The sequence below is a fragment of the Trematomus bernacchii genome, unplaced genomic scaffold, assembly GCF_902827165.1.
Source record: "Trematomus bernacchii unplaced genomic scaffold, fTreBer1.1, whole genome shotgun sequence".
Lineage (NCBI taxonomy): Eukaryota > Metazoa > Chordata > Actinopteri > Perciformes > Nototheniidae > Trematomus > Trematomus bernacchii.
This window is the reverse complement of record NW_022987973.1, coordinates 11,560,209-11,585,854: the sequence shown is the minus strand read 5'-3', so window position 1 is coordinate 11,585,854 and position 25,646 is coordinate 11,560,209. Positions and strand designations below refer to the sequence as shown.

General features: G+C 39.2%; 1 protein-coding gene across 1 annotated transcript in view; it reads right to left on the bottom strand.

Moving 5' to 3' along the window:
* The window catches only part of LOC117471543 (ephrin type-A receptor 6-like), a 50,715-nt gene that overhangs the window by 6,706 nt on the left and 18,363 nt on the right, over nt 1-25,646 (bottom strand). The window contains exons 7-12 of the mRNA XM_034116634.1: nt 18,389-18,544; nt 17,186-17,536; nt 6,835-6,959; nt 6,359-6,521; nt 4,864-4,969; nt 2,992-3,062 (exon numbers count right to left, since the gene is read on the bottom strand). Coding sequence (XP_033972525.1) covers nt 2,992-3,062; nt 4,864-4,969; nt 6,359-6,521; nt 6,835-6,959; nt 17,186-17,536; nt 18,389-18,544 — 972 coding nt within the window. The remainder of the gene's footprint in view (nt 1-2,991; nt 3,063-4,863; nt 4,970-6,358; nt 6,522-6,834; nt 6,960-17,185; nt 17,537-18,388; nt 18,545-25,646) is intronic.

Genomic DNA, 25,646 nt, shown 5'->3' with positions numbered 1-25,646 from the left:
GCTTTCTACAAGATTTTGGAGAGTGTCTGTGGGAATTTTTCAGAAGAGCATTTGTGAGGTTAGACACTGATGTTGGACGAGAGGGCCTGGCTCGCAATCTCTGTTCTAGTTCATCCCAAAGGTGTTCAATGGGGTCGAGGTCAGGGCTCTGTGCGGGCAGGTCAAGTTCTTCCACAGCAAACTCATCCAACCGTGCCTTTAGGACCTTGCTTTGTTCACTGGGGCACAGTCATGCTGGAACAGAAAAGGGCCTTCCCCAAACTGTTTCCACAAAGTTTGAAGCATAGAATAGTCAATATTGACTTGGTAAAATGAAGCATTAAGATTTGCCTAGGCCAACCCCAGAAAAAAACACTTCCTTTATTATTATCCCTCCTCCACCACCAAACTTTACAGTCGGCACAATGCAGTCAGGCAGGTAACGTTCTCCTGGCATTCTCCAAACCCAGAGTCGTCCATCAGACTGCCAGATAGAGAAGCGTGATTGGTCGCTCCACAGAACACGTTTCCACTGCTCCAGAGTCCAGTGGCGGCGTGCTTTACACCACTCCATCCGACGCTTGGCATTGTGCTTGATGATGTAAGGCTTGCATGTAGCAGCTCGGCCATGGAAGCCCATGCCATGAAGCTCCCGGCGCACACTTTTGGTGCTGATATTAATGCAAGAGCTGGTTTGGAACTCTGCAGTTATTTAGTCAGCAGAGCTTTGGCGGCTTTTAAGCACTAGCTCAGCACTTTACCTCAGCACTCAGCGACCCCGCTCTGTAACTTTCCGTGGTCTGCCACTTGGAGGCTGAGTTGCTGTGGTTCCTAAACGTTTCCCCTTTGCAATAATACCACTTATTGCAAAGTGAACAAGAGAGAAGAAAACTGCAACTGCTGCAACGTGCCATCACATTACAGTACCACGTTTGCATTCAGTTAGCTCTGTAGAACGACCCATTCTTTCACAAATGTTTGTAAAGGCAGACTGCATGGCTAGGTGCTTGATTTTATATACCTGTGGCAATGGGACTGAATGAAACGCCTGAATTCAATGAGTGGTCCAATGCTTTTGTCCATATAGGTGTTGGGGAAATATTTTTCTAGGCCCATAACTTTGACCCAGTTCATCAGTTTATCAGGTTGTACTGCAGTACAAACAGTGAGGCATGCCCTCACTGAGCACAGGCCTGCAACCTTGGGCTGATGTGCTCTCAGTGTTTTCTCTCCCTATTCCTGCCTGTTGGCGTCAGCTGATAGAGGTGTTATAGTGCTCCTCCTGTTTTATCTTGTTATGCAGCATGTTGATTATTCTCTCAGAACTAGCAGAATACAGGGGTCTGGGGTAGAGCTCTTCAGAATTGGTTTTGGCAACCGCTGTGACACCTCGAAGCTCCAAATAAACCATCAGGGTTTGCCATCAAAGTTCCTGCTCTCCCTGTGTCTCTCTAAGTCTCGTCTCCATTGCTTCAGAAGTTTCCATCACAGTAGGTGCAGTACAAATCTATCTATTTTTCATTCTTATATTTTGACACTGATTTTTTTGATTAGGTGTGGACATTTATTTAGTCGATACATTTTTGTATTTTCTTTCTTAAAAACTGCACAGCACACAGAGTGCTAATCCACTTAACCCTTGTATGGTGTTCGGGTCTGTGGGACCCGGTTTAATTATTTATCTAAATAAAGCGTGTGCGTGTGCGTGTGCGTGTGCGAGACTTTTGTGTTTCTGCCCCTGACATTCCCGCACAAGGTTGCAACATTGTTGATAAATTCAAGCACCGGCACCTGTATGCTCTCACATTCCCGCATTATGTCTTGCGGGAACCAATCTTAATTTTTTTTCACATTCTATCCCAGCTGCAAATTTAGGGCGAGACCATAGACTGTATATGCGAGACACAATAAATAAAGCTTCGCCAGTTTGGGTCCTTATCACAACTGATCAAGATGGCCAAAAGATTCTCTGCTCAGAGGGCCTTGCAAATGATTTTGGAAGAGAGACAACCATTTGATGATGATGTAGACTAGAGGAAGAGGAAGATGTTTCAGAATGTGAAGATCACATTTCTGAGAATTCTGAGTCTGACAGTGACTTTGAAATAGAGGATGAGATTGAGCATCAGCTAGTTACAAAAAAAAGACAAGCCACAGGACCAGCCGGTCAGAAAAAACAAGTAGCACTTTAATTCATTAAAGGTAGGGTAGGTAAGTTTGAGAAACCGGCTCGAGATACACTTTTTGTTATATTCCATGGAATGCTCTTAACATCCCGATAGCAATGAATATCTTAAGTGCTTTGACAAAAAATCCATAAAAAAATGTCATCTGTGGAAGCTGTAATACTGTAAAAAGCACGACCAATCATTTGAGCCGGCCCGGCTAAAATAACTGGATAGCCTACCTGCCTGTCAGCCTTCCATCTGTGCACACATTTATCTCGTGCCCTCATTGGTCATGTGCGCGTTCGTGTGTGTTGGAGGAGGGGCTCTGTAAGGAAGTGGCAGATTTTCTCCGGTTGTGTATTTTCAAATTCTAGCGATCTCGAGCCGGTTTCTCAAACTTACCTACCCTACCTTTAATGTGATCTAACAAATGTAAAAGGGCAAATATGTATGTATGTATGATGAGTATTTTAACATAAAATAGTTTGATTGTGTTGAATTGAAGCCCAAAAAGGCAGCGGGTCCACCAGACCCACGAACACTGGCTGAATAACAAAAATATGAACACTACACAAGGGTTAAGCAAACAGAGACAATTAACAGTGATACAATAAAGTTATGGTTCAGCAATTTTGTATCTCATTTGGTATCATTATTAAATCGTTGAATATTATTAGATGCAAAAAAACAACAATATATATATAAACATTATACAGTATATAGGCCATTGAAAAAACGATGTTGGTCCACCAATAATGAAACCCATACAAGCTATTGTAAAAACCACATATATAAGCAGACTTACACAATAAAAACTATATTCATATCTTTAGATGTACAGTACCGTGTCCACTGCGGAAGCGAGTCCTCCTCTTCTCCTCTGACTTCATCCTGGCTTTAATGTACCCCTGACACCTGTAAAGAAGAACCACAGAGTTTGTGCCACAGAGTATTAAACACTTCATCCCCATATAAATACTCCTCTAGTCTAATGTTCATCCCAGTCTTTTTCATCACCTTCTTCTCCCTCTCAGAGGTCTCACCCTATAAATGATTTGAAATTATCAGCAGAAGACACTTAACTAACAGGTTCACTGCCCTCATGACAAAAGGTGGATAAGTGAACACTTTTTTTCCACCAGCAGAAATTGCTGCCACATCACCAATCATTTGGTTTGCAAAGACATCTCTGGCGGAATAAGTCATTCTTTAAGTAGTCATTTTTGCCCTTGCACTTATGTAATTCTTTTTTATTTACTTCCATTTCTTTGCTTTTATCCCACTCACAGTCTTACAAATTCATGGCTTTCAAGGCTTAGTCTCCATAGAGAGAAAGAGTCTGGACAAAGGTAGCTATGGAACATTTGCATCCTCCATGTAAAAAAGATACCATGTCATCATCGGATCAAAATGTGCTGATACTTTAAAACATGTGCCTTAGGAAAGTTTATATGAAAATATTTGATATGCCTGTTTAGATTAAACAAACTTTATGATATTTACACTTAAATGAACATATGTGATAGAGAAAAGTAAGTTCAAGCAGGCATTGTTACTTTTCATTTACATCATGCAGTCTGGCTCTGTACTGTTTTGTGTGGCCAATTCTTGGCAGCTGATAAGGCTAAAACAATATACAAAAAATTATTTACATCTCTGTAGTTTACTCAGGACAGGAACAGGTTTCTGACAAACAGATCTTATAAGCTGTGATGTGGTATCATATATACAGTAATATTGCCTTCAATCTTTATAACTATCAGTAATGTTCACATTTTAAGGTATGGTAATGACAGACTCCAGAAATAGCAGGAGTGTATATCCAAATAATGTAACTTCCAAGAAATTCAACCTATTACAAAAGTACATCCATTGCATATGTTGAAATAAGGAAAACACACAAATCTTCAGGATGGATGATTGCGAGATTGCATTTTGGCCTCTTTTTCTCCCAACACTGACTGTCTAACTGCATGAAACCAAAGCCCGCTCAAACATGATTAGTCAATGAAACTCAGATTATAAACAGAAGCCAAAGCGCATTCCATCACCAATTTCTTGCTCCTTTGCATGGATTTTGCATTGATATGCAGAATCTGTTTATTGACATCATCCGGGAAACACCTGCATCTTTTTTTCTTTGTGAGACAGTTCATATTATGATTTTTCAGCAAATTAAGTTTGCACATTGTGTTTTCAAATAACACTTAATCTTATACCATAATAAGGTATAAATTCAAACAAATTGCATACAGATTCTGCGCCATTATTCATTGTTTATGAATAAGTATTTCCAGTGGTAAAACCCTGTAAACCAGAGGCAGACTGAGAACAATGGTCTGAGCTAACCTGTGGAAGTTAATGGAATGCAGCAAACTGCTGGTACATGCATTACACGCTGAGTAATTAGGCAGAAAATTGGTTCAGCCATTTGGAAAATAAGAGTGTCTGGTCGGTGGCAAAAAGAGAGTCCATTAACAGCCTTCTGGTTGTAGCGTCTCTGGAGATTATGTGAAGCTGAAGTGTGTGTGTGTGTGTGTGTGTGTGTGTGTGTGTGTGTGTGTGTGTGTGTGTGTGTGTGTGTGTGTGTGTGTGTGTGTGTGTGTGTGTGTGTGTGTGTGTGTGTGTGTGTGTGTGTGTGTGTGTGTGTGTGTGTGTGTGTGTGTGTACAGTGTTAACAATGAGCCAGCCCCAAAGAGCAAGAGGGTTTTTTTACCGTCCAGTGATGAGGAGGAAGAGTGTTAGGATGACCAACAGGGAGAAGCCTCCTACAGCCGCTGTGACCACCACCAGAACTTGACCCTGATCAGCGATATCAGGATCTGAGGAGAGTCATTACAAAACAAGACCAACACAGTCAGTACGTGTTAATAAAACCAGCTGTCTGTCATAGTTTAAACCAGACAACTGACACTACTTCACGATACAAAGCTGCTGAAAATTACTAACCCAGTGGATGAAACATAATATTTTAGGTATTGTGTTGTTACATTTTAACTTTCTCTTTATTCTTCAATATATTTTAAAAAGCAATAGAAGGCAGAATATTGTATGCTTTTGCTTCCTCAGGTTTCCCTTCTTAAAATTATGAACGCAACCGCATTAATAAATAAAAGTCCAATAAAAAAACTAATTCAAATGTCTAATTATATCTCTTCTTCTGATATGAATTCAGGTCAGTCATAATCCATAATCCAGTATGTTGGATAGTCTGTAACTCCTACACATAAATAAACACGGCTTTAAACTATTCTGCATATTTGGCTGTAAGCAAACAACAAAATAGATCTATGAAAAATGAGGAGGTTGAACAGTTTAATGATGATCATTATAAGACTTTTACACTGTATTGGCGAAGTTTAAAATAATTGTATTGTGCATTTTCCCATATTATTGTCTCGCAAAAATCATCTTCAGCAGTTTATTTATTTATGTTTAACTCAAAAGCAGGGGGTAGCAGGAGATAGAAGCCAGAAATATGTATTGATAAATCCCTGACATCTCAGTGAAGTCTGTTGGAATCAACAAATGCAATTAGTAATAAAAACTCCCATTTTACATTTAAGATGTACTTTTTTAACATTGTTGGCCTTCCCCAACTGCTCGTATAAAATGCAGCGACTGTAAAAAGGAAACCTTTGAAAAAGGTCTAAATCAGTGGCACTACAGTACTACTAATGGGTAGAATAAGGTGAGAGTAGATGGCACACTTGTAGAAGCAAGATCTAAGTATATAAATGGAATTACATTAGATGCACTGGCATATGGTGGTATGAGAGTAGGTGGACATTTACATATTCATAACCTAAAGTGTGTATCTTGTAGGAGGATGTGCGTTCCTGCATATTTCAGGATTAGAATCAGCAGAGCGTAATATCTGCATCAAGAACTTACAGAGCTTATAAACATTTTAATAAATGGCTCATGCCTGAAGAAGCACTGATGAGTTCCACTGATCCATAACAGAAAATGACCATAAAATGTCTCTTGGGATTTTATAAGGTTGTTGATCATCACTGATGACTTCACATCCTTGGCTTTAACACTCTCCTGTGCATTGTTTTAAAACGCAAAACAATACATCCATTACATTTTCAACACAAATCCTACTGACTGGACGGCTGAACGTCATTGCTGTTAGTCTGAAAACACAGCCAGTGTAAACACAAACAAAGACACAATTGCCTCATGCTCACTCCCCGAAGTCATACCCTCAGCCGCAGTAGCAAACTCAAAGTTGGGGCTGTACGCTGTGTAGCCAGCAGCAGTGCGGACGCGAACGTGGAAGACATAGACAGTGGAGGGTCTGAGGCCTCTCACCACCACGCTGGGGTTTCTGGTCCGTGTCGATGAGTAGCTCAGCTGCTCTTGCTCCTAAAAAGATAAAAAGGATCAAGTTTAGGCCGGAGACACAAACAGTGATTCCATAAACCCATTATCAAAGCACAATATTTTCATCCGTTTGAGCAGATGGTGAACAAAGTCCAGAAAGCAATACATAATGGAGGCTCGGCATTTACGTACGGCTGCATGCTAACATGGACATTGTTATCTTTGTATGTAATCACTTGTGGTGCATTACAGTGCTTGAATAACTAATTCAAACCATTTAACACCAAGGAATTTACACATAAACGTATCAAAGAAACTGTCAAACTGTCTTTTAAAATATGATAAAACACTTTACCTTCTCAAAGTATTTGACTTCATAGTCCACTTTGTCTGAGGGAAGCTGTTCAACTTCTGACCAGGAGAGGGCGATGCTGTTTTCAGAGGCCCAGTCTTTCCTGACTACAGCCACCAGAGCAGGACCTGAGGGTACATTCAGAGATATTAGGGATTTCAACTCTGAAAACAACATAACGACTTATTTTGATTAGTGACTGAGTTATGTACTAAGAGTGGTGTGCCATAGAGTGGTACTCCTCCCCCGTCACCTGTCGGAGAGGTCTGGGGGTATGAGGAAATGAGCGATTCCATACATTTATTGCTCAAGCCACTGCAGTGAACTCTAAAGTGAATCTACTGACATCAGAGACACAACCACAACAGCACAGTTTCTAAAGTATATCCAGCCATCAGAAAAAAAAAAATGTTGAACAAAAAGTGTCAAAGCTCCAAACAGAAAAAGAAAAACCCTGAAATATAAAACAACTTTTGAGAAATGTAAGAACCTTGTTGTAGTTTGGAAGATAAATGGTTTTAGTATGTTTCAGGAGGGCCAAGAAAAACAACCATAACACTGTCCAGGTCCAGTTTGATGTACGGCCTGAGAGACACATTTTTGCTAACCCAACCACTAGACCTGCAGCTACGGTTTGTCATGTTTGTCATTGATGCTGAATTTGAGGGAATAATTCGGACAGCCTGCTGAGGAGACACAAATTACACAGCAGAGATTCAAATATTTTCCATCAATTATTCATAAAGCTTCCAGTTGAACAGAATATGATTTGGCAAACTACTACATCCAGTCCTTTTGTTTTCGGTGTGCGGTTTGGAGATCATTGTTGGAATACAAATTAAACCCAGGTTTATGTCTTTAACTATCCACATGCACACATAACCAGTACTAGTATACACAGAAAGCCAGAGACAGAATGTGGCACTTCAGGGAGCTGACGTTTGGCTCCATCAAGCTGAATGTGTTGGGCTTCAGTTGCGACTTAAACATTTTGACAAAAGGCCAAGATTTTCTCACAGCAGCTCAGCCTAGACACGCCCCTACACAGTCTAACAAGTCAACCGTATCGACTTGTATTAAAACAAAATGAGGGCAGAGAGAAAAATGGTGCACACGTGAAGAGAGATTTTGATGCTGACTATAGCAAATACAATTCAGTCACATGCAGACTCCTGATTTGAGTCTGTTTAAACGTTTATGAACCTTAATGTTAGTGACACAGCACCACAAAACCTTGTTATGACAACTCTTGATAACTGAATGAAGGTTTGTCATATCGAGTAATATCTTACACTTCTTACATGACTATCATTGGACTGCACTGCCTATTAAACATTTTGCCCTGTCATCCATGTTATTCCCGGTAACATGTGCCCTCTCTTTGCAGGTGGCAGCTGGTGTCTGAGCTGAACACAGCGCCTGGAGATGTTGAGGAAAACCTCTAGCCTCTGTCTGTACCTGCTGCAGTTATTAATGGCAAACAGCAGACACACCAACAACACTATACACCATGTATTGACAGAGCACTGCAGTGCAAAAGTGTACAGGCGAGGCAAAGACAAATTCAAGGCAGTTGCTTTATGAATGTCATCCCTGGCATTCCTGAAGGATTCAGAGTAATCATGACCAGCACAGTATCTGCTCAGGCATTATTCCAAAGCTCACAATGTTAAACGACAGTTCCTATAAACAAATCTAACAGCAATTTATCAAGGTGAAATATCTGACAGGTAGCTAAAAGCCATTCAGATTTTGCAGTGGATATATTTTATCATTTCCGTCTGATGATGTAGGATTATATTGCCAATACAATGGGAGCACTGTTATCCAAAACCAAACATTTTTTATTAAAAAGCTCCACTGACCATCAACAGGTTGATGACTTATTTGCTGATTATTATCATTATCAGTTTTTAATGAAGTGATATATATAGATGACTTTTTTAGAAAATGTGTAAGACCAGAAGAGAGTTCTACAGTTGAAATCAGGGTGAAACTCATGTTTTGTTATTAAATAAATATTGTACAAAATAAAACAGTTATGCATGCGATTACTTATTTCAAGTTTTTACGTTTATTTAAAGCCAAGAGAATTAATTGCTTGAAATCATCAAAATCATAAAAAACAGACTTCGAATTCAAAACGTAAAGTGAATATTTAACTCGAGTGTGTGGATGAAAATAATGGGTTCTTACATTTTTAAGCAACATTTCTTAAATTAGAAATAATGTTTTTTTTTTTTATTCTGCACCAATCTAATATGCATTGCCCACTTGGAATAACATTTCCGTGAGAATTACACTACCAGAGGGGATTTCAGTTTAATATTATGTATCTATCAGCATGTGTATATATATATATATATATATATATATATATATATATATATATATATATATATATATATATATATGTGTGTGTGTGTGTGTGTGTGTGTGTGTGTGTGTGTGTGTGTGTGTGTGTGTGTGACTGTGCTTCAGGAGTAGAGTTTTCTGTGCGTGGATATATTTTCAATGTGAGGAAACTCTCTAAACACCCTCTGAACTCTTATGTTACTTTGGGTTCATAAATCAATAAATCAATCGACTGGTTAGAAATCTGCTGCTTTGAAGCTCAAAGAACACAATTAGGGTCATTAAAGTCCAATCACCATCCACACATCAAAAGATAATTGAGAACCCAGTAGCTCTGTAGTTGATTTATTGGCAGCATGAACAAATAGGTTAACCCTGAACTACAGATGCTAAAAAAAAAAAGATGAGGGAAAGAACAAGAGAGGGAGTGAGAGAGAAAGAGAGTGAGATAGAGAGAAAGAGTGAACAGGGAGAGCTGTAAAGAATTCCCACAGGCTTGCATCTCTCCAGCATCTGAGCATATAAATAGACGTCAGCCTTATTCCCAGAGCAAAGGAGATGAAAACAAGAGAATCCACTGGGGGAAAGGGGAAAAGAGCAAATGTAAAAAGAGAGAAAATCTCCTGAATCAGGACACCACCAAACAGTGGGAAATATTTACATGTGTATTAGGCATGTGAGAAATTTGCCTGACTATTGTTGTAATTGTCTTGTAAAATAAATACTAATGTTGACCACAACCAGAGCCAAGACCATTTCTGCTTGTACTGGAATTTGAAGTTAAATACAAAAAATGGACAAATAAATAGTCAGTCATTTCCAGTATGGGATGGACTTGAGGTCCATATGAAATGTAATAAACATCTCCACAGCAACAGCTCATATGTACATTTGTATGTTGTGTAAAATCATTTGTATTCATTTTTTTTAACATTGTTCTTCAAAGCTGACTTATGCTAGAAGAGGGATTATAAAAATATGTGAGAAATTGTTGTCCTATATTTTGAGAAATAAACCTTTTAAAATATCCAATGACCCAGAGCACCAAGCCAAACTGAAGGTTTAAGAAAAAATACTGAATTCTTCATTAACGTCTGGTTGCTAACTTTCAAATCATTGCGAAGAGTCAACTATGAACTAAACCAACATTTTGATGCAACTGTAAACCTGTTATACATGTGCTAACACAAACTGTGGTAAAACAGCACCAAATGATCGACAGTACCATCAATGCCAGATACTGTGCCCAATGTCCATGTTAAAAAAAGGTCAACAGCATCTACTGACTTGTCTTTGATTGGAGGGTTCATTCATGATGAACTTGGTGCGTGAGCAGCTAGTCCAATTAGATACCATAGGCAATATACTGTATGCACACTTATGAATGTAGTAATGTGAGCTCTGTAGCAGCGTAGCACAAAGCAGTGGAGTCTGGATAAAACTGAAAGACAATGAGCACAACTCTGCAGGGATTTAATCATTCAAACCAGCAGCTGTTTAAATTAGATTATTTCAGCAAAGGATCAATACATCATTCAATCTCACATTTTGCAATTGATTTGAATCAATGAGATGTGTAATACCATTAATTAATTTAGATTGTTCAGGGCTTCACAAATATAAAAGCTAACCTGTACAACAAACATAAAACACACAGTCCAAACTTTCAGATTCTCAATAGGCACAATTTGAGCCTCTTCTAGGACGTGATCTTTTAGCTTACATAAGAATGACTTGTATCTATATTTGTGGTTATCTCTCTGCTCTTGTTGTAGGAGCACAGTTTTCCTTGGTGCAACAAACACCTTACACAAATGTTCTCTCCTCACAGAATACTGCAGTGAACTTTGTGGGAGGAACTGTGGTGAGAAACGCTCTGCTGAGCAATAACTACAGTGTATTTTGAGTGGAGTGCAGTTGGCTGTTCATAGACACACAGATCATCCTGCTCACTCCGCTCTGCGTTGCTGCCTTGAAAGGCGTTATGACAAGGGATGACCTTCATCATCCTCAACAAGCAGAACACCAGCATCCTCCTTTGAAAAGTGAGGAGGAGAGTGTGCACAAAGAGCCATTCAAAGTTATCAAATGTGTCCTCAGAGAATCTATGACAAGCTAAACAATTGAATGATAACTCCAGTATAACATATCGTAGAAGGCAATAACACACTTCATTCTGTCCAAAGAGTGATCGTGCATGGGCATTATAACCTATCAAGGTTAGACAAGCACACAGGCAGAAGGGAAGAGCACATTATTAGTAAGCCTGATTAATACATTTAGTATAATTAAAAGCATAATGAGGCATTAATATGCAATTTACAAACAGATAGCATGCCAACAGTAAACAAAGTCTCCCCCCTTCTTCCAACGAAAAATCCAGTTAATTGCTAATTCTGCTTTTGATTGGCTATTATTCTATCGTTGACATAATATCACAATCAATTACATGAATCAACTTGCAGCATCTGCCCTAATTGTAAATGAGCCAGTCCAACCCGAGTCCATCCAAACACAAGCTAAGACAGGCACAGATTTACAACCAGCCTTTCTCTCTCAACTCAATGACTGTTGCACCTCATTTGAATGTAAAGTATGTTTTGGAGTGCTTGACAAGTGTTGTGCACTTAACAGACATATGGTGCTCTGAAGAATTGAATCAATCAATAAAGAAGATTCCTTCATGTTTTCATCTATGTAGCTGATTCCATATGCACATTACTTATTCATTTATATTTTAGGAGTCGTTGAGAATATGGCACATGCATGACACTGATATATACAGGTAGGTATATACACACACTCACACACACATGCATACTGCCTATATGGCTTATATATGGCACATATGAGTGGGAGAGAGGAAAAACAGGAGCGAACAGAGGGAAGCGCTGGCTGACAGTATGCAATGCTGTAGATGGTACATGGATAGCAGATGTCATATGTGCATGGATTTGATTGCCTGCTTGTTTGAATGCGTGTCTATCTGTGTGTGGATACACTGTGTCTACTGAGGAAAGGGGGTTTGACAAGTTAATCCATTCCAAAACATCGTAATGGAAACATCCCCACAGGCTGCTTTTCTCCTCTGCACAGATTATTTTGCATTCCAACTTCCTCCCTTCAATCTAGCATCCTTTTCCAGGGAGAAACTCAAACACACCTGACACCTGGTGTCCATGGTATGATGACAGCCTATCAGCAAAACAATTCTAAAAATCGTACTGACCCGATAAGCTTTTGTTCTGTTTTTACCAGAGGAAAATTTGCCAAAAACAATGACTGTTGAAATATTTAACTGAAATGAGAAGGAGCCTCATTCACATCCTTTCTCAGTTGGACATTATAATTGGAACCATTTTCCCCAACATACATGCACTTCACATGGCCTAAAGAACAGAGAGAAGCATAAACACAACTATGCTAAATCCTTACGGAGAGCAAAAAACACAGGTTGGTAGAGAATGAGAATATTTGGTAATGTTTTGCTTTTTTTTAAATCACAAAATGAACTTGGAACAATTATCAGATGGAATACCTTGTAATGTTGTAAAGACATACACGTCCCCTTCAGGACAATCAATTATTTAAATTAAAATATTTATTTTCTTACAGATCAGTGCAGATTAAGTACATACATCCTCAGCTGTACTTTGTGTTTTTTGATAATGAGCAAATGTTATGGTAAATATGATCATCAGCATGTAAGCATTGTCAAATCTTGGTAGTCTTGTTGTAATATCACACAGCACCAGACCTATGTCTTAGAGACTTTCCTCCTGCTATATTGTCTATTGTTAAACTCGAAAAGAAGAAAATATGATAAACTGTTGTATGAAGGTATGCTCTGCACTTTCTTCCAGTCACCTCAGTTTCCTTATCCAAAGGTATTTTTTATGGTGAGCTAAAATAAAAACCATTACAATATTACAGCTACAATAATGGCATCCTATTTTTTATATATCTGAGCAACTGATGAGCGTCTGTCTTCTTTCTACCTTCTTGCTGGGCTTTCTGAAAGCAGATTAAATGCGCACATACATCAGAGTATAATTTATTATTTATCCACTCCCTTTCGTTCCTTCATTTCAACCTTCACCATCTATTATTCCATTAATATTCTTGCCCTTAAAAGATCAGGTTCAGGTTCCAGTAGTCTGTAGAACTCAGATGTCTTGATTTTTTCAATTCAAGCCTCAAACAGTGCTGCCTTGAGGACATCTATCTGTAGTAAATATCAGGTCAGCAAGATAATGCAAAAATATATCTAGGTTAAGGTCTTAAAAAGTACTATCTTATCTTATCTTAATGGCTCTGTCAGCTATTGAAGGACCTAAGACCCCATTTACACGGGAGCGCAAACGGACCGAATTCGTTATCAAAAAAGTCTTCCGTTCACACGCATTCGGCTTATTTAACGTGTCCGTGCACACGAGACCACTGGAAACGCTGTAGTACATATGCCGGGACTGTAAGTGGCGCTGTACTTCCGCACGAGACCGCTCGTAAGCGCTGGAGACGCTGTAGTACATATGCCGGGCCTGTAAGTGGCGCTGTACTTCTGCCACAAAATACACCAAAAGCAGCGAAGAAGACCCCCGAGCATGGTTGCCATGGTTGCCCTTCTGTTTATGCCCTGCGGTAGATTTAGCAACATGTAGTTCATGTAATTCTCCATGTCCACTTGTTGCTGATGGTTGTGGTAGAGGAGCTGTAGATTTTGCACTAACATCTGTAGCATGGTCGAGCTGTAGATTTTGCACTAACATCTGTAGCATGGTCAGTAGCAGTAGCACTAGCAGTAGCTACTGACAGTAGCTACTGACCATGCTACAGCAGTGAGCAGCAGAGGTGGGGCTATGGCTTCATCGTTATCAGGAAATTATCGTATAGGGCAGGGGTCGGCAACCCTTGGCACGCGTGCCACCATTGGCACGCGGCACCGTAACCAGTGGCACACTAGGAATAAGTGGAATAAGTGTGCAAAATATTTAAATTTTATTTTCGGATCCTGAATGAGACCGCCGCCAGAGCGCGTCTCCCCTTTACCTGCAGAAGGAAGCCATGCGCGCAGTGCAGCCCCGCTCTCTTTAACTCCAGGCGACTTTCTGCCGCTTTCCTCCGTAATGCAGTGCTGATCGTTTCACCACAGAGGAAAGCACTTCACAAATGGCAGTACCCATAAGGAGCTGTACAAATACCGCAGTTTTTGCGTGGCGATCGATATCGGCCGATACTCACTCTCTGCCGATCGATCGGTGCTCTCTAAAAATGCCGATCGCGAGACGTAAAATACATGACACTTTTCTCTGTGTGCGGCAAAACAAGCTCGCCAAAATGGCTTCACCAGTCTGGCAGTATTTTAAGGTGTCCGAAAATGACAATAAAATAGCGGTGCAACGTGTGTGAAGCAGAAATCCTGCAGCTCCACCCGCTGTGACGGACCGGTGAGAGGAGCAAAACACACAAGAGTTAGACCTAACACACTTAGCTATTTGATCTACCTCTGGAACTAGTTATAAATATATGTATTTTTCACTGTCGGGTCACTCATTACTGGATCAGTGAGCTGCATGAGATACTGACAGGCTGTCAGGAGAGAGAGAGAGGGGGAGAGAGGAAAAGAGAGCGCTTCAGCTCATTTCTCCCGTGTTATTATCCAAAGTTAATGTAAACTTGAATAATGTAGGCTACTTCATTTGAATGTAACAATTATGTTGGTTGTTGTTTGTGGAAGCGCCAGTGAATGAGCCCCATTAACTGAGTTTTAAACATTTCTTTAAATGGAAGATCCCCATAGGACCCGCCCACTCGATCGGATCGGCGATCGGAGCATCCCTAATGTAAACGCATTTACATTACCGTTGATAATTCACGATCGTCGGCACGCTGATAAACATTTTTTTTTTTTTAATGGCACTTCATATCAAAAAGGTTGCCGACCCCTGGTATAGGGCGTACACACTGAGCCGTTTGGCCCCCCAGAGCGTTCCGTTTGCAGATCTATCCACCTTGGGACCCGTTATCGTTTGCGGGGTCCGTTTCCGCGGTTCCGTTACGGCCTCGTGTGAACGAACGGGCTATACGTGAGAGAAAAGTAAACACTTCTCGTGTAAACACCGCCTCACATGTGCTTCGTCTATTGACACAGAGACTGTGGAATAAGAAACGGGTTGCTCAGAGAGAAAGGCAAACCTATTGGCAGAATATATTAATGTTTCTCTTATTGTAGCATAAATATGTCCATCTGCTCCAGTATTCATGGGCAATGAGTCAGGTATTATGTAACTATAGTACTCAATATGCATATGTAAAGCATATACATGTAATCATTAAGAATTCAGCCAGCATAAACAGCCACCATCCACCAAAATCATGGAATTTCATATTGGCAGCATAAATATCAGTGAGCAGAAGCATTTAGCCTAACATTGTCTCTCTAATCCAGTCCACAGATACTCAAAATCAGTGGCGAGCCGTCAGGGCCCTCTAGGCCCTCTGTGAGGGCCTAAGATATTCTAAAAAATAAAAAAAATAAATTTTTTTTAAATATATATTTTTTTAATATTATTTTTGTTATATTTTTCATTAGTTTTACCGAAAAAAAACTTGATTTAATTGTATTTAAAATAACATTTCCAAAGAAATAAATCCTTCAAACTCTGTTGAATGTGAAGGGTTACATGAAAGAAGCTCGTCTGGCCCTCTCTGCGATTCACAGAGGGCCCGCTATAGTAACTGAACGAGCGAGTAATGTCAAATGACAGTACAATTGACCAATCATATCTTCCCTCTAAATGGGTGGGTTTTATTATCGCGGACTTTATGACAAGTTCCGCCCGCTGTGAAACTTTTCTTGTTTCCATAGCAACAACAACTTCCTGTCAACAGCGTGAACTCGCCTTCAAAATAAAAGCATGCCAAATTACACTTAAGACATACAACTGCAACGAAAGAAACAAACACAATGCAATATCATTTTCAATGTCAAATAACACAAATTGGGTTCACAGGTGTTGTTTTGTGTGGTAGAGGGTCGCTGTCATTGATGCGTTTTGCACCCTGGGCCGTTGTTTTGATATTCCGCTGAAGTATACGCTGTGACGTAATAACTCTTTTTTATTTCTTTTTTTCTAGGGAATTGGTGGGGGTCAGAGGGCCTAGGTATAAAGCTCACGGCTCGCCACTGCTCAAAATAATGCCCCAAATGGTATGTGGTGGATGCAGGAGCAAAGCACTACAAGAAAGGTGATTAAAATGTGGTTAAAATTCAGTGTTTCTGTTGAATACCTTGTTAATCTCGATCTCTCTGTCTGTACACACAAACTGAAAAATTGACAATAAAGTTGACTTTGACTAATGCTCATCCAAGTTAGGTAGTTTTGACTCTGGCAAGATGAGCTTGTGAAGAATCCTGGTAGTTTTTGCAACCTGCTTTTTTAACATTTTGTTAACATTTGTATCGGTGTGGCCTGGCTCCCTGCCATCGCACTGGCTAAATGGTCCATCGGAAAAATTCCCACTATTCCAGACGACCATTTTGCCAGTGCCAGCAGGATTAAAATGATTAATGTATTGCAATGTTTTGGAGCTTATGTACTTTTTCAGCCCTGCAAAATGTTTTAAAATAGATTGATATTATATAATGAATTGCAGCAACTAAAATCTGTTCTAATTATTAATAATACAAAAAAATTTAAATAGGTTAATCCGAAAATAGTGTTCAAATGAGACTGTGGAGCCCAAGTTGAAAACTCTGAATTCTGTGTGTCATTTTTAATTAATAAATGACAACAACAAATATTTGAAGTTAATGTCTGTTGATCAAATAATCATTATTTGTTTAATTTATTTGTTAATTAATTGTAAATCTAATCCAACTTGTGAATATCAATATGAATGAATCTGCTCGTCATAATTACCACAGCAGGATGTGAAGACAGTAAATCAAACAGAATTGGAAAGATGCACTAAAGTGAAGAAGAGCTCTGTCACTCACCGGCTTGGTTTGTATTGACGGTAACATTCGCCAGCGAGCGTGGAGACACCCCCAGCCCAGAGACGCCATTCGCTGCCTCCACATGGAAGGTGTAGTTGGCGTGTGTTGCAAAATCTAAAATTGCCACAGAGGTTCCAGTCAGACCAAGCGGCCGCGGGATGAACCGCAGGTCTGGCTCACATGGTTCACACTGGGCCACGCCACTGTCGCCATCTCTTTCCTCACAGCGCTGGCACAGGATGTTGTAAGTGATGTCCTTCCTGCCTCCTGTATCGCTAGGAGGCATCCACTGCAAGAAGAGAGCTGTGTCATTGATCAACGAGACCAGATTCCTGGGAGCCGACGGAGGCCCTGGAGAGAGATTTTTCAGAAATACAATTGAAGCAAAACAGCATAACACATATACTGTAGAGGCGTTTGGTTATCGTCTTACTGAATACAAGAGTGGACAAAACACATGATCAATGATCACATTGTGATATGTCCGACTTTACAGCCACTAGGAGTCTACCATTTATCATACAATGATGAAATGAGGAGAAAGAACTCCTATGATACGTATAAGTACTAAATATAACAGCAACTATATACCACTTGTTTGAACTCAAGGATAAAACTAGTGAACACATGATTACCAAAATCTGTCAATTAAAGGACAGCAAAGGTGCACAATCTTTTAGTATATGTGCTATCGAAATAACACAGCAAAGGTGCACAATTAAGTGTGTGTGTTTATGTATGAAGGTGTTTGGCTTTCAAGTTATTATGGAGTATTTTTGTTCCAATAGCCTATGTGTCAATTTCCTGGATGGTACACAGATTAGATTACATTTTTTTTTCCAATTTTCAAAACTTCACAATGTCTATTTTGGCAAAGTGATCATCTGTACTGGAGTGTGTCTTTGAATATCTGTGTGTAGGCGTGAGCGTGGCAAGCTTTCAGAGCGTGAAGTGTTTCAGTCCACCATGTTTCTTGTCATTTATGGATGCTTCTGTCAGAATGTATTATTGCCATGAGTTACGTACATCATAATAAATGTTTTTTGCAAAGTTGAGACATGGATACAGATCTGAACATTTAGGACTATAATTTTGCCAGAATGAAAAAAGCAGATGGATGGGTAATAGTTGGCAAAACTAACTTAAATAAGTTGCAGACATGCAAACAGAAACTAAATAGTTGTTTTTAACGACTTTACTTACTCGTACAAGGCATGGCAGAGGAGTCTTTGATAGCTCTGTAGAAGCCTTTGTCGCAGTGACAGATGGTGGCGGCCTGGTCATGGCTCGAGCTATGTTGTGGACAATCGGTGCATTTAGTGTTCCCAGCATATGCCTTGAAGAAGCCAGGTTTACAGGCTAGTAAAAAAGAGAGGGGGAGGAAGAAGCCAGTTACACAAAGTTAATGTTTCTCATGAGATTGCTTTTTCATCATCACACATACATTTAATTATATTTCCAGCTGCTTCTGATCTGTTCTCACCTGTGGTCTGACCTTATTTCTTGAGATACTATGGATCATTGTAGCTCACAAAGCCACATGCTTATTAGCAAATGTTGCTGTTCATTGTCCAGTCTAACAAATGGCACACACCTGTAATGCTCCTTTTCTTCCAAAAACACGTGTACAAAAAAATACCTAGTAGTAGGCTTATCACTTGTGGAAAGTCACCAAAACGATACGTTACACATTAGTCTACTTGACAGGAGGTGAATTAGTCCGACTTTACTGTTCGTGCGGCTCCACCACAGGTGCTTCATTTCGCCATAGCCACGTAGCCTATGCAGTTTCTTCAAACGCAGAAAACTAGGACATTGTATAACAACCACCTGAAAGGCAATGGTCACTAACAATCAACTGCTAACGTAGCAAGGTGACAAGTGACAACACGCAAAACTCATTAAGTCCCGTCGTCACCTCACCTGGGAATATCAACACGAACTGGGTAAACCGAGTGTACTGCGTGTACCGCTGGCACAATAAAGCTGCATCACATGATAGCGGATGGACGGCTCTGCGTTGCCGTTGTGTTTCCATGGAGAGAGCGGTGCCAACCGGCTAGGCAGAAGCACTACCGTGGGTGTTGCGCACAGGTTGCGCAATGCTCGAAATTGTCAAGAGCTGCGTTCAAAGATCAAATTGTTTCAACTTTGAGCTCGTTTACAGCTGACCTTTCGATGTGCAACTAATCAAATGAAAGCAGCATAAAGCGGCGCGAGTAACTAGCTATTTTCACCGCAAGGCTCTGCGCCCAAAGGGCACATCGCGTATCATGTGAATGCAGTTTAAGGGAAAACCATATGAAACATAACTGCATGAGTTTAAATGGACAAATAACTGACACAAATCTAGATCCAAAACTCAAAAATGAAAAAGCAAATAAATTGCAATATGTGTTGATTAAGTGCAAGCTTTACACGTCAGTAATCATCGTTCTCTTTTTGGCGGAGAAAAGGTTCTGCTTTTGGAGCCCTCTAGGCATGCTGCGCCCTTCCTTCTAGACCAGTCTACCCGACCCGGACCCTATCCATTCAATTCCAGGTAAGAGCTAGCATGATTCCCTCCAAAATGTTGAGTCAACACTGCGATAACTGCGTTGTGAAACTACAAATGAACAACGTTATACGTTTTACTTTAACCAATGGACTGTTTGCTTTAATTAACTTTACACTATTAGCAAACTTGCTGGATGGTAACATACTAACGTTTCGCAGATCACGAATCAGGTGTTAATTTGAAGTTAGCTTGTTAGCTAGATTTTGAATGCAGGACTTTTACTTGTAACAGAGTATTCCTACTCTCTGGTATTTCTACTTTTCCTAAAGTACAAGCTTTAAGTACTACTTCCACCTCTGCAGAACAGGCATTGCACAAGTTTAACTTTAACAATGTAATGCTGGAACAAGAGACTTAATATTTTTGTCATATTATGCAAATAAAAAGGTTTTACTCTTTAAAAAAATAAACATTTACAGGTTTTCTAAGGTAATTTGCTGAGCAGGTTTAGAAACCCCATTCCCAGATATCCTTGAAAACAGGCAGAAGTATCTTTGTATTGTTTGTAGGGAAGGTTAAAAAATAGCGAAGCAAAGCGTGCTTCCAAACTAAAACCTCTCTCCACTTAAATGGTCCATTCTACTTACTTAGGTATTCTCCATCTTCCTGTCCTTAACCCAGTTCACTCTCCTATCTCATTACTTCTAAAGTTCTTTCTTGTTTGACTTTTCCCTTCATTTTTTCCCACCAATTCTCCTTTACTTATCCCTCCAATGTTTCAAACTGTTTTGCTCTGCTAGATTCTCTTGTTTTTTTGTTGAATATGTTTCTTTTCCCCATGTCTTCTGCTGTCTTACCCTTCAATCTTCAGCTAAGATATATCTGAAGGTGGCACACTGTTGCAGATTGTCTCCTTCACAGACTCATCTAATCAGAAAAGTAATAAAGCACTAATAGTAATATTATATTATATGGGCATTGGTATATAACGTATTCTACAGTGATTTGTATGAGAATATATGTTTGTGGATGGGGTGGAGTAATTTGAAAAAGTATCAAGTAAATATGCCAGTTATTAGACAGACAATGTAATGATATAAAAGGCAACATTGGGAAATATAATCAAGCCTTTATTGTATGACAGCCGTAGGGAGCCACATTTATTTATTTTCTTCCTCATTTTCTTAGTGACAGACCATATTACATACATCTTTTATTGTCTGATCAATTCTTGCCTCCATTGAGAAACATTACCACTCTAATCCTTTTGTTGATATTAGCCCTTTTTATTATACAGTGAAGAGTTTCATATACTGTTATGAATGGTGTCCAGCTGCTCCAGTGGATTATCCTGGTAAATAAAGTAGTTGAATTGAACTGCTGCTGGTACTTATATTCCTAAAATAATTGAGATTCAGATTCAACATACCTGAGGCTAGACATTTGTAACAGTGCTACTTTCAATCGTATACCATCAACATTTCAGTTTTTCATTCAACTGATAATTCAATTCTGTGTAGAGACCTGTAGTGAACTATGTCACACCAGCAGCATGGAACATTATTTGGATGAAATTTTAAATTGGACTGTTTTGAATATATCTCCTCTTTATCCATTTCCACTGAGACTTGACCTACCTGAGCTCGGACCTTCTTAGAAATAGCAAATCCTGTATGAGCGACTGGAAAGTAACTCATTTCTTGTTCCCAGCCATCTCAAATGATAGTACAATTTGATGACTGTCCAATATCTGAAAAAATAACTGTCTGCAACAGGTGCACATAATTGAGTATAAAGATATGTATATAATGGATGAGATGAGGGTTTGACACGCAGACAGAAATCCTTGCCAAAATCACATTGCTGATTAGCTTGTAATGGGAAGAGTATATTTGTCAGCAAGATTCCAATTTTTGAGGCACCTCAATCACTTGGTTATTACTTTCTTCCAATGCTGAGCTCCTGCCAAAGGCTACAAACCCACCGATGCATTTGAATTTCCAGCTGCTCCCCCCTCTCTGGTATTTGCTGGCAAAATCACCACCAAAAAGCAATTACAATTCTCATACCACTATTTCTTTCAAAAGGTTTGAAAACGTCTCTGACACATATGCACACACACTGGCGGGAATTGATATCTTATTTGTACTCTATCAGTCTCAGTTCTTTGGCTTTTTTGCCATGAACACATTCTTATTCATGAAAGGAACACAAAATACACATTTCCATTCAGATCTAATACTGCTGTACCAGTGATGTTCATGTGGTGAAGTGCTGGGAATATATAAGTGGGTCCCAGATAAGATGTCAAATTTTTGACAAAACATGTCAGTGTAAACTATCAAAAGGTCAAAAAGTGATCCTTTCATCTACAGTGGTTATTGGGATAAAACCACATAATTGAAATGCTAAGGAAATATGCAAATACATCTTCTTTTTGTTTAAAGATTTACTGTAGGTGCCATAACGCTACTTAGCCCAAGTTCATTATTTGTATTATAATTTTTGGTTTACGTCACTTTTATTTGTTTGTTTGTTGTTTGAATGTTGAGCACTTCCGGTAATTGTCACATGGGTGTGCTTTAGTTATATAAGTCACCTGTTTGATGTCGAGTGCGGATGACAGAGGGTGAGCTTGTGCTGTCATTTTTTCTGTTGATGGTTTTGTCCATAGTTACTATGTTATGATTTTGTTTATTAAATATCGTTAAACTATCTTGCTTCAGTATGGACTTTCTCTTCGAAAACGCGTCACAGTTTATAGCCAAGTTTAGCCTCTCGGCGACTCAAATGTAACTGGAAATTGACCCGCCACATTTACTTTGATTCCTAAAAAATATCAGGATTATTAGTTTTAAATATGTTTTATAAGCTACTTTAAAGAGGTAGGGTCAAGGAGTTAAATAGGTCTTAATTCCCTCCATTATCCATTTTAATATTCATTTATGTGAAAACATCTTCACAAAAATTGTCTTGCTTAAGGTTCTCTGCTAAAACGACCTTTTACAAAGTAACATTTAGCCCATTCCTTTTCAACGTATCAAGTTATTGACTAATTGTTGCAGGCTTAAATACCATCACAGTTTTTTATCGATGAGACTTTCACAATTTCTAGCACAATGTCTTAATTCTATATGGAATGGCATCATAGCTTCTCTTAGATTTGTTTGTAATCCTTAGCAGTATTAGACACTGTAGTTGCATACAGGTAGAGTAACTCAAGTTTTACTCTAATAAACATACATTGTAGTTTTTCTGGCCATTAAGGTGCAAGCTAGCAGCTGATATAGAGCTATAGATGTCATCTGAAGCAATTTACTCACTACCTCTTTATTGGTGTTCACCAAATACAAAGGGAATAATTGAAAAATGACTCTCGCTTTTTAGCGCAAGTTCAACAACAAGTTGCTTACTGTACTTACTGATGTGGTGTTGAAAAGTGGGTTTTGGTGTTTTTTTTTGCTGAAAATAAAACAATGAGCTGGAAGATAATGCACATCTTTGTAGAGCTGATGGAAGCTGCAGAGTAGGGTGCTAATTCTCTGTGGGTATACATCATTGCAAGTGGTCTCTTTTCTAATAACATCATAATAAGATCCATGGAAATATTAATATTTGAGAGTATTAAAAATACCTTGCAATGATTAAACTATCTCTAGGTTATGCAGCATGCTTGAGATTTGAGTTCCAAAAGATAACCTTCAGGGGTTCAGTCAAAGGAAGCTCATCACCTTCACATTTGCAGTAAAGTAATGTCGTGCCTACTAAGAGAATTTGAGTTGTTTGGGTGTGTAGAGTTGGACGTTTTTTTTCTTGGCTTTACGTTGTCAGAAACAGATGGATCCAGAGACTATGTTTACCCTGGACTCTGAGCTTTGATATGCAGATGGGAAGTTCACAGAGAATGAGTGATGCTCTAGTCTGGCAGATCTGCGTTAGAGGCCACAGTAAACACAGTCTGCAAATGGACAGAAGAGGTTGAAGCTCTCCCATACAACTGAACTAAGAGAATGTATTGATTTCCTTATTTCCTATTCAACTTTACCCCAATTCAAGGTCACAAGTGTTACTTTTCCTGCCTGATCAGTCCTGTGTCTTAAGACAGCAGAGGTCATCAGTGAGCAAGCTAAGTTTTGTTAAATTCTGGAGGACTCGCACGGATAGATCATGGAGAAAAGAGCAAATGGAGAATACTAATGGACATTGTTGTTTGATTAAAAAAAATCTTGTTTTACTAGCTTCCTCACTTCCTGGTGCAATAAGGGAAACATGTTTGTGTTTGTATCAACCTAATGAAAAACACAGGAGGTGTTAACAAAAAGCATGATACAAAAGGTTTTGCTAAAACCTTAAAAAATTATGTTTTCTTTATTGTGTAACCACTTAGCCAACTCATGGGTTTTTGTTCTTGTCTGCAAATGTATTCTGATTCAAATGGAATTCAAAAGGACGTCTCTATTAGCTTCTGCAATAATTCACTGCCTCCTTTTTAAATATGGTGTGACGAAAGGATGTGGAACAAATAGCATTAGCTCTATGATGTTGCCTTATCTAGGTCATGATATAACCAACCTATCTCTGAGTAATCCTCTTGTGGCTGACACTGAATGAAAGGAATGGAATAATAAAGCACTCGATTGAGATGTCAAAACAGTCTGGCAGAATGCTATCGGGGTGGAAAGCAGGGTTTCATAAGCGCTGATGCCTTTGTTTAGGCAGCTGGGAGGGAAAGAACGACGTGTTGGCGCAGAGCTCTGCTTATATTTGGGAGCGCTGGGGTTTTCCCTATTCTCTCTTTCTCACTCTCGCTCTCTCTCTCGCTCTCTCTCTCTCCCTCTTTTGCTCTTTCCCCATGCTGCCTCTCAGACAGCTTTGATCACAGCACCCTTTGAAGCAGTGTTCCAAAATGAAAACGAGGAGAAAGCAGAAGTCACCTAAAGTTCATGCCTAAACTTCCTGCAACTACTTGCAAAGTGCACATCTTCATCACAGCTCAAGCCCTGCAAGACCTATGGAAATTATTGATACAAATAATAATTATCTGTTATTTATTAAAGCCATCAATCATTATTTTCAAGACCATAGTGTGTAGCTACTATTGATACACTCTTGCAATCTCATGTTAATGAGTTCAAAGATGCCATTTGAGAATTGCAAAGCAGATAAAAGTCGATAAATGTTACCTGACATTTCAGAATTGGACTAAAATTCCTGTATAGTGTAACCATGGAGCACAGCAGTATCCCTGGTTTTATTTACCCCAGATGCAACAACCGTATTTCCGAGAAGGGGGACTCAAAAAGGAACAGCCATTTTGGGAAATATAGTTGTTTTTTCCGACACAGTAATGTCATATGTTCATATCCAGTGCAGAGATAACTCTTGGAAAGATTTAGAACACAACAGGAACAACCTGTATTTCTCTATCAAAATGTAGTATGTAGCTTAGGCCTTATAAAAGTTTTATATTTTTGTATTTACATGCTGTTGACATTGGACATGTAGTAATGTGTAAGTTATTTGTTACCATTACAGAGACTATTCTTTTTAATAACTGTATACAACAACCAAATAGGTCACTGTGTACAACTCAAAACACTGTTCAGCATTCTCATGAATGAATCTGAACATAGCACAGTTTGGCAGCTGCCGGTTCCTAAGTTATGAACTCTGTATTTTATCTTTGATGTAGCTGAATACATTTCTTAATTTACGTAATGATATATTATCCATAGACTGTATATGCTTATATCACAATGTATATCAATACTGCAATGTCAACTAGAAAATGTTGGCAACTTGGGTTTGTAATTTAGGATGAACATGTAGAACACATCTTAATAGATAGAGAAACGCACATTGCTTTCAAGTGCCAAGTGGGTTACTGCTACATGAGTTACTGACCCATTCAATGTAGCGGCTGCCAAGATCCCCTAGACACTGTTGCAACTACAGTACAATCGA